Source organism: Salmo trutta, chromosome 1, assembly GCF_901001165.1.
Source record: "Salmo trutta chromosome 1, fSalTru1.1, whole genome shotgun sequence".
NCBI lineage: Eukaryota > Metazoa > Chordata > Actinopteri > Salmoniformes > Salmonidae > Salmo > Salmo trutta.
Genome location: NC_042957.1, coordinates 10,180,582 through 10,190,484, shown reverse-complemented (window position 1 = coordinate 10,190,484; position 9,903 = coordinate 10,180,582). Strand labels below are relative to the sequence as shown.

General features: G+C 42.4%; 1 protein-coding gene across 3 annotated transcripts; it reads left to right on the top strand.

Moving 5' to 3' along the window:
* The first annotated feature begins 242 nt into the window (after positions 1-242).
* LOC115158520 (breast cancer metastasis-suppressor 1-like protein-A) lies at positions 243-9,652 on the top strand. 3 transcript variants are annotated; one of them, XM_029707625.1, is made up of 10 exons: positions 243-594; positions 837-927; positions 1,078-1,205; positions 2,406-2,485; positions 2,820-2,916; positions 5,187-5,273; positions 5,377-5,441; positions 5,513-5,569; positions 8,862-8,988; positions 9,258-9,652. In XM_029707625.1, exons 1-10 carry the CDS (start codon positions 504-506, stop codon positions 9,263-9,265), a joined length of 831 nt encoding a protein of 276 aa, XP_029563485.1. In that variant the 5' UTR covers positions 243-503; the 3' UTR covers positions 9,266-9,652. The 3 variants fall into 3 exon arrangements, with proteins under 3 accessions (XP_029563485.1, XP_029563570.1, XP_029563652.1); XM_029707710.1 differs by having other exon boundaries at positions 244-594; positions 5,521-5,569; XM_029707792.1 differs by having other exon boundaries at positions 244-594; positions 5,530-5,569; positions 9,258-9,651.
* Positions 9,653-9,903: the final 251 nt, after the last annotated feature.

The window sequence follows — 9,903 nt, the reverse complement described above, 5'->3', positions numbered from 1 at the left end:
TTTCAGTGCCAGAAATATGTGAGAGAAAAGTAGCGATTGTTATTAGATTTGAGGAGTAATGGGGTTGGAGAGCCAGGATTAAGTGAACTGCTGGGACATCTTCAGAGGATGTAGTATTTCATTATGTATTTCGTTTCGTTGGGGAGACTAGATTATTGGGTAGAATAAAACCTTCACTGTCTCTGGGCCACAATCCAGACCGGTTGGTGGCGGTAATGCACCTTAAAGTTGGTTGCCAACCGCCATATAAAGTCCACAGAAGAAGACTAAATACTTCCCATTAGAAACGACAGGCTGTGGTCTATCTTGGGTCAGTTATAAAAATCGTTGTCCAGTTTCCGCTCTGTTTTAGCTAACTAACAATCTAGTTAGTTGTTTAGCCGTCTTTGTTTATATTGAAAAAAAAAATCTTATTTTGACACAGTTTAGGTCGCCAACCTATCATCAGTAATTTAATAAGTGCAAGCTCGCGAAAAGAAAGAAAGAAAGCAACCACGAAGAATATGGAGGTTGATTTCCCAGAGCAAGACGCTAGTAGCACGGACGAAGAAGACACTGTCAGCTCTTCTGTATCTGACGATGGAGACAGCTCGGGTAAGGAATACAATTAATGTAACTAGCTAGATTTAACTTGGCCAAATGCAGCTTGCTGTTATGCAGTTTCAAAATGTTTTACGTGTGTTTTAGTACAGTATGCATGGCGATTTTGATGATGGTCTCCTTTATGACGAAAGTGATACTGCGTGGCCATGTTGCTATAGTTGCTAGCTAGCTGCTTCTACTGTGTTCACTGTGTTGGAGTTGTCTGACAGTTGGCATGTTAATTTTGCCAACAGAGATGAACGATGAGGACCGCGAGAGAAGACGAGTGGAATGCATGGACGAGATGACCACCCTGGAGAAGCAATTCGGCGACTTGAAAGAACAGTAAAGACAATTGGCTACATTCCAAATTGAATCACTCTTACCAGATTGATTTATTTCTGGTCCATGTTTACGTGCATGTTTAAGCCATGTTAACTAGCTACTGATGATGCTGCTATATTGGCTCACCCCTGTCTATCCCGTTATGACCAGGCTGTACAAGGAGAGGCTCTGTCAGGTGGATATAAAGCTACAGGAGGTTATAGCAGCCTGTGCCCAAGAGTATCTGGAACCACTTGCCAACCTACAGGAGAATATGCAGATCAGAACTAAAGTGGGCGGTGAGTTTCCATGTCACATTGCCTACACTAGATTGGAAACTAACGTCCGACTTTGCATTTTAACTTTAGTTGTGGCAGGCGGCTGATGTCAACGTCAGAAAGATCAGTGATTTTGTAACATTTTAGTGTGTTCCCTAGATGACCGGGTTCCTGGGTAGGCTTCCTCCAAATTTAACTAACAAACATCTGCTTATATAAGTTGTCTATAGTCTCAGAAGGCTGGATCTATCATCGGCACTCACCAGGACAGTCTAGAGCCCATTCTGGATAAGCGGATCCTCAGAAAGCTTAGGAGTATAGAAGCCAGCACTGGCCACCCCCTCCACAGTCCCTGGAGCATCACAGTGCTTTGGCCAAGACTAGACACCCCCTCCACAGTCCCTGGAGCATCACAGTGCTGTGGCCAAGACTAGACACCCCCTCCACAGTCCCTGGAGCATCACAGTGCTGTGGCCAAAACTAGACAACCCCTCCACCCCTCCACAGTCCCTGCCTGGAGCATCACAGTGCTATGGCCAAGACTAGACACCCCCTCCACAGTACCTGGAGCATCACAGTGCTGTGGCCAAGACTAGACACCCCCTCCACAGTCCCTGCCTGGAGCATCGCAGTGCTATGGCCAAGACTAGACACCCCCTCCACAGTCCCTGCCTGGAGCATCACAGTGCTGTGGCCAAGACTAGACACCCCCTCCACAGTCCCTGGAGCATCACAGTGCTGTGGCCAAGACTAGACACCCCCTCCACAGTCCCTGCCTGGAGCATCGCAGTGCTATGGCCAAGACTAGACACCCCCTCCACAGTCCCTGCCTGGAGCATCACAGTGCTGTGGCCAAGACTAGACACCCCCCCCACAGTCCCTGGAGCATCACAGTGCTGTGGCAGACAGATTTATTTTAGCCAGGTCTAAAACATAACGTTTCCGTTGATCCTTTTTAACGCAAACACTTTTTTATATTCATTGATGTGATGCTTTGAATGTCTGTTTGTCCTTGTTGTGTTTTAATGGTGTATTTATTGGTAATGTATGTGTTGGCTGGTGCAATAAATGTCCCCCCTGTGAAATGAATGAAGTACTATCGTATCTTATATACAATGTACTGTTACACTTTAGATGTATGGCTCTGTTCTCAGTGACGTCAAGCCTTCTGAAGGGTGCCAAGAGTAAAGAGATGTTTTCCTTGTCTTGTATTTTCTCTAGGGATCTACCAAGAGCTGTGTCTTGAGTCTGTGAAGAACAAGTACGACTGTGAGATCCAGGCTGCCTGCCAACACTGGGAGGTCGGGGTCAATTAATACCATACTACTTTATTGATCCCCAAGGGACAATTGTTGGGCCAGTGAATAATGTGACAGTGCTCAAATGTGGAATTAAATCATTGTTTGTCTCTGGCCCTGTCTGAGGTTTCGGGCTGTAGAAAGCAGTTGGTTTGAATCCTTGCTTTAACTTGTCTAGTTACTAATGAAGGTTGCATGGCAAACTACTGGAAAATAACGTAGAATGCTTTGCAGTTACGCAATCAGCAAAGGTGCATTTTTGTATGTATTGGACCGGGGTCTCTCCGTGGCTTTGGTAGTACTACAGTAGTCATCCATGTTCTGTGTCTCCTCCCAGAGTGAGAAGCTGTTGCTGTTTGACACGGTGCACAGTGACTTAGAGGAGAAGATCAGACGCCTGGAGGAGGACCGACACAGTATCGACATCACCTCAGGTACAGGAGGCGTTGCGGAGGCTATAGCCCTGGGCTATATGCAGTACTCTGATCCTGTTAACTATATACAGAGGACCTTGAGGAAGGGCTATTACTGTAAAGTCAATATTAGTTGGAAATGACTTTAAGGCCTGTTAATCTAAGTAAATGCTATTACTGACACTGCTGATTGAACTGAATGAAGGTAATGGAGGGTAGTTGATGGGTTGAATTAGGTGTTTAAATGCAGGGCTGGAGAGAAAAAAAGCCTGCATACCCTACAATCTTAGGTATACCAGCTCGGATTGAAAGTGCCTTCACAAAGTATTCATACCCCTTGACTTATTCCACATTTTGATGTGAATACTTATGAAATGCACATTGTTATATTTGGTAACACTTGCTTATTTTCCCTCGACTCCAACCCCATTCGATTATCATTGAATCGATGAGGGTGGAGCTATGTCTACATAAGGGTGCAAATTATAAACGCACACAAAAGCTCTGACAAAGGCCTTGAGGTCGATACGTAAAGCTTATTAAAGAGCAGTGATCCTATCAAGAGCAGTGTGTTTCTTCTTTTCTCATCTTGTGTTAGACTGAATTCAAAATGTATTCAATTTATATTTTTTTCTTTCACCATCTACAAACGGTATCCCATAATGACAAAGTGAAAACATATATTTTTTTGCAAATTAATTGAAAATGAAATGTAGAAATATCTAATTTACAATAGTATTCACACCCCTGAGTCAATACTTTGTAGAAACACCTTTGGTAGTGATTATAGCTGTGAGTCTTTCTGTGTTAGTCTCTCAGAGCTTTTCTCTCTTGGATTGTGCAACATTTGCCAATTTAAAAAAATATATTTTTGTAATTCTTCAAGCTCTGTTTAATTGGTTGTTGATCATCGCTAGACAACCATTTTCAGGTCTTGCCATAGTTTTGACTTAAATCTACTTCAAAATCTAACTAGGCAACTCCAGTGTATATTTGGCCTTGTGTTTTAGGTTATTGTCCTGCTGAAAGGTGAATTCATTTCCCAGTGTTCGGTGGAAAGCAGACTGAACCAGGTTTTCCTCGAGGATTTTGCCTGTGCTAGCTCCATTCTGTTTCTTTTTTTTATCCTGATAACGCCCCTGTCCTTAATGATTAAAAGTATACCCATAATATGATGCAGCCACCAGTATGCTTGAAAATATGGAGAGTGGTACTCAGTAATTTGTTGTATTGGATTTGCCCCAAACTTAACACTATTTATTCAGGACAAAAAGTTATTTGCTTTGCCACATTTTTTGCAGTTTTACTTTAGTGCCTTGTTGCAAACAGCATGCATGTTTTAGAATATTTGTATTGTGTACAGGTGTCCTTTTCACTTTGTCAATTAGGTTAGTCTTGTGGCGTAACTAGAGGTGTCACTACAGACCTGTGTTCGATTTCGACCTGTATCACAACTGGCCATGATCGCGAGTCCGATAGGGCGGTGCACAATTGGCCCGGCGTCGTCCGGGTTTGGCCGGGGTAGCCTGTCATTGTAAATAAGAATTTGTCCTTAACTGACTTGCCTAGTTAAATAAAACTCTAACTGTTTTAAAGTCACCATTGGCCTCATGGTGAAATCCCTGAGCATTTTCCTTCCTCTCCTGTAATTGAGTTAGGAAGGATGCCTGTATCTTTGTAGTGACTGGATTTATCAATACACCCAAAGTGTAATTAATGACTTCACCATGCCCAAAAGGATATTCAATGTCTGCTTTTTATTTTTACCCATCTACCAATAGGGGCCATTCTTTGAGTCATTGGTAAACCTCCCTGGTCTTTGTGGTTGAATCAGGGCTTGAAATTCACTTCTCAACTGAGGGACCTTACAATAATCTGTGTGTGGGGTACAGAGATGAGGTCATTCAAAAATCATGTTAAACATTATTGCACACAGAGTGAGTCCATGCAACTTATTATGTGACTTGTTAAGCATATTTGTACTCCTGAACTTACTTTGTCTTGCCAATAACCAAGGAGTTGAATACTTATTACCTTAAGACATTTCAGCTTTTCATTTTTAATTGATTTGTAAAAATGTCTAAACATAATTCCACTTTGACATTATGGGGTAGTGTGTGTGTGTGTGTGTGTGTGTGTGTGTGGGTGGGCCAGTGACCAAAAATCCACATTTTTAAAAAAATTCCTGTTGCAACATAATGTAGAAAAAGTCAAGGGGTGGGAACACTTTCTGAAGGCACTAACTGTCTTGAGTGGCTGTGCACTCTTTTTGCTCCGTCTCTGCATTCCAGAGCTGTGGATCGATGGTTTACATTCACGGAAGAACAAGAAGAAGGATCCCTTCTGCCCTGTCAAGAAAAAGAAGCCTGTTGTCTCTGATATCCTTTCTTTCTACCCGTCTTACTCTATCGACGCTGTATTAGATACGGTCAGTGCTAATATCAATAAAGAACTTTACTTTTTTACTTAACCCCTTCTCACGTCCATATATTGTTTATATGTTGCAAGACCTCGATGTACTTGAAGACTGGACAGCAATACGAAAGGTATTTGAGTTAATCAAATGTAAGTCTTTGTTGTAATTTTGTTAGGGTTGGAATTTAACTTTTCAATCTTGTTCTGTATGCACCACAGGCGGAGGCGACGTTGGGGTCGCACAGGGTCAAGGTTGATGGTAAGAATCTCAAATTTATGTATTTCGTTTGTTACAGTATCTGGCCCCACATTATATTAAGAGCAGGGATGAAAGTAGATAAAACAAATTCACCTGTACCTTCTACGTTTACATTTTTTTTTGGGGGGGGGGGGATCCTTATTCATTTAATAGAATGATGTGCAGCGTCCCCATTCAGTTAATAGGATGACGTGCAGCGTCCCCATTCAGTTAATAGGATCTCTGTGGGCCCAATAGTAAAGATTTGCCATTTATCTTTTAAAAGGTATTATTTTGATGTGCCATTAACATAACTAGTCATGATGTTTTCATCTGATTGTCAATCACCTGCGTATATTGGTCCACTCTAAAATAATTCCTGCTTCCATACTGTGCACCTGCCAGTTGATGAATGGAAAAAGTCATTTGTTTAAAAAAAAATATACATACATACATACATACATACATACAGTGCCTTGCGAAAGTATTCGGCCCCCTTGAACTTTTCGACCTTTTGCCACATTTCAGGCTTCAAACATAAAGATATAAAACTGTAATTTTTTGTGAAGAATCAACAAGTGGGACACAATCATGAAGTGGAATGAAATATATTGGATATTTCAAACTTTTTTAACAAATAAAAAACTGAAATTGGGCGTGCAAAATTATTCAGCCCCTTTACTTTCAGTGCAGCAAACTCTCTCCAGAAGTTCAGTGAGGATCTCTGAATGATCCAATGTTGACCTAAATGACTAATGATGATAAATAGAATCCACCTGTGTGTAATCAAGCCTCCGTATAAATGCACCTGCTCTGTGATAGTCTCAGAGGTCCGTTTAAAGCGCAGAGAGCATCATGAAGAACAAGGAACACACCAGGCAGGTCCGAGATACTGTTGTGGAGAAGTTTAAAGCCGGATTTGGATACAAAAAGATTTCCCAAGCTTTAAACATCCCAAGGAGCACTGTGCAAGCGATAATATTGAAATGGAAGGAGTATCAGACCACTGCAAATCTACGAAGACCCGGCCGTCCCTCTAAACTTTCAGCTCATACAAGGAGAAGACTGATCAGAGATGCAGCCAAGAGGCCCATGATCACTCTGGATGAACTGCAGAGATCTACAGCTGAGGTGGGAGACTCTGTCCATAGGACAACAATCAGTCGTATACTGCACAAATCTGGCCTTTATGGAAGAGTGGCAAGAAGAAAGCCATTTCTTAAAGATATCCATAAAAAGTGTCGTTTAAAGTTTGCCACTAGCCACCTGGGAGACACACCAAACATGTTGTAGAAGGTGCTCTAGTCAGATGAAAGCAAAATTGAACTTTTTGGCAACAATGCAAAACGTTATGTTTGGTGTAAAAGCAACACAGCTCATCACCCTGAACACACCATCCCCACTGTCAAACATGGTGGTGGCAGCATCATGGTTTGGGCCTGCTTTTCTTCAGCAGGGGCAGGGAAGATGGTTAAAATTGATGGGAAGATGGATGGAGCCAAATACAGGACCATTCTGGAAGAACACCTGATGGAGTCTGCAAAAGACCTGAGACTGGGACGGAGATTTGTCTTCCAACAAGACAATGATCCAAAACATAAAGCAAAATCTACAATGGAATGGTTCACAAATAAACATATCCAGGTGTTAGAATGGCCAAGTCAAAGTCCAGACCTGAATCCAATTGAGAATCTGTGGAAAGAACTGAAAACTGCTGTTCACAAATGCTCTCCATCCAACCTCACTGAGCTCGAGCTGTTTTGCAAGGAGGAATGGGCAAAAATTTCAGTCTCTCGATGTGCAAAACTGATAGACATACCCCAAGCGACTTACAGCTGTAATCGCAGCAAAAGGTGGCGCTACAAAGTATTAACTTAAGGGGGCTGAATAATTTTGCACGCCCATTTTTTCAGTTTTTTATTTGTTAAAGTTTGAAATATCCAATAAATTTCGTTCCACTTCATAATTGTGTCCCACTTGTTGTTGATTCTTCAAAAAAAAATAGTTTTATATCTTTTATGTTTGAAGCCTGAAATGTGGCAAAAGGTCAAAGTTCAAGGGGGCCGAATACTTTCGCAAGGCACTGTATATACATACACACACACACACACACAGTCGGAAGTTTACATACTCCTTAGCCAAATATATTTAAACTCAGTTTTTCACAATTCCTGACATTTAATCCTATCAAAAATTCCCTGTCTTAGGTCAGTTAGGATCACCACTTTATTTTAAGAATGTGAAATGTCAGAATAATAGTTGAGAGAACTATTTATTTCAGCTTTTATTTCTTTCATCACATTCCCAGTGGGTCAGAAGTTTACATGCACTCAATTAGTATTTGGTAGCATTGCCTTTTTAAATTGTTTAACTTGGGTCAAATGTTTTGGCCCATTCCTCCTGACAGAGCTGGTGTAACTGAGTCAGGTTTGTAGGCCTCCTTGCTCGCACATGCTTTTTCAGTTCTGCCCACAAATTGTCTATAGGATGAGGTCAGGGCTTTGTGATGGCCACTCCATTACCTTGACTTTGTCCTTAAGCCATTTTGCCACAACTTTGGAGGTATGCTTGGGGTCATTGTCCATTTGGAAGACCCATTTGCGACCAAGCTTTAACTTCCTGACTGATGTCGTGAGATGTTGCTTCAATATATCTACATAATTTCCCTTCCTCATTTAATTTTTTTTTTTTTTTTGTCATTTAGCAGACGCTCTTATCCAGAGCGACTTACAGTAGTGAATGCATACATTTCATTTCATACATCTTTTTTCCTGTGTTGGCCCCCCGTGGGAATCGAACCCACAACCCTGGCGTTGCAAACACCATGCTCTACCAACTGAGCTACAGGGAAGGCTACAGGGAAGGCTCATGATGCCATCTATTTTGTGAAGTGCACCACCTAGGTGTATGTAAACTTCTGACTTCGTGTGTGTGTATATTTTTGGTAACCTGAATTGATGGATCTGCGCACGTCTCGGCCACTCATCTCTGCCTTCGCAAAAATTCACTTATCAAAATCAGTTTGGAGAGTATTCTCCAGGTTTTAAGTCCATTTGCCAGTGTTTCATGTAGGTGACATGCTGTAATGCTAAATAATAGTGTAGCAGCCTACAGTTTCCTTGGCATATTTGTGTTAATTATTGTGATAGGCTCTTGTTCAACCGGTATGGCACAGCCCCCCGTCCCGGATCGTACCAGCTTAGTTTCACCCCTTAAGACTTTCTGAATGTATCTATTTAGATAGTGTGGGTATATGTTAATACATAGTGATTACAACTGTTGTACCTTCATTATGACGTGTGTGTGTGTGTAGTCCCTACCAAGGCTGACAGACACCACCATCTGGCGAGGTCTGAGGAGGGCAGACTGTTCTATGACAGCCAGTGGTAGTGCAGAGGACAGGCCTTGTGTATCAACAAGAAGGACCAACACCCTACCAGGTGTGTGTCTTGGTGTCTGTGTAGGAAATGTATGATTTCAAATGGTGTATGCGGATGTCTTTGAGGTAAGTGTGTTTGTGTGTATTTCTGTATGTATATTTGCATGTGACACATTTGAGTGTGGGAGCATGATCTTGTGTGGATAAACTGACATTCATACACTATATTCAAGTGTTGTTGTAAGTGAATTGGTGTAAGAAGGCATATAGGTGTATGTAATGTAAATTCATATATTTTATTATCCAATCCTCTTCCGTCTCTCCGCACAGTGCCATAACCACCATAAACTGTGGTGTGGTTCAAACGGCTTGACAGCAGCAAGTCCAAACTCTACATCTCTCAGCTGCAGAAAGGCAAATACACCATCAAATACTCCTAATGTCCCTCACAGCCTGCCGTACTCTTTCACCCTGGATAACAGATGATGACTTGACCAAGCCTGGTCCTGGAGAGCTACAGGTCAGGGTGTGTAGGGTCGGTGACTGACTAATGCTCTTTGTATGTTAATATAATCTGCGAGGCCAACAAGTGTCATTCCTTCTCTGAACTGGAAACGAGAGGAGAAAATTCTGGTTGTGAGGAGGAGTGGTGTTGTAGTGGGTCTTCTTTAGTGTGTTTTACCCCCCCCCCCCCCCCTTTTTCTCCCTAATTATGATCTTGTCTCATCGCTGCAACTCCCTTACGGGCTCAGGAGAGGCGAAGGTGGAGTCCGAAACATGACCCGCCAAGCCACGCTCCTTAACACCCGCCAGCTTAACCCGAAAGCCAGCCGCACCAATGTGTCGGAGGAAACACTGTTCAACTGGCGACCAGAGTCAGCCTGCAGTCACCTGGCCAGCCACAAGGAGTCGCTAGAGCTCAATGAGCCAAGTAAAGCACGCCCCCGGCCAAACCCTCCTAAGCCAGACAACACTG

Coding starts and splice junctions, on each gene's coding strand:
- LOC115158520 (XM_029707625.1), top strand. CDS start 504: ATGGAGGTTGATTTCCCAGAGCAAGACGCTAGTAGCACGGACGAAGAA. Junction 2,486..2,819: donor CTGCCTGCCAACACTGGGAG/GTCGGGGTCAAT, acceptor GTCTCCTCCCAG/AGTGAGAAGCTGTTGCTGTT. Junction 5,442..5,512: donor ACTGGACAGCAATACGAAAG/GTATTTGAGTTA, acceptor TTTTCAATCTTG/TTCTGTATGCACCACAGGCG.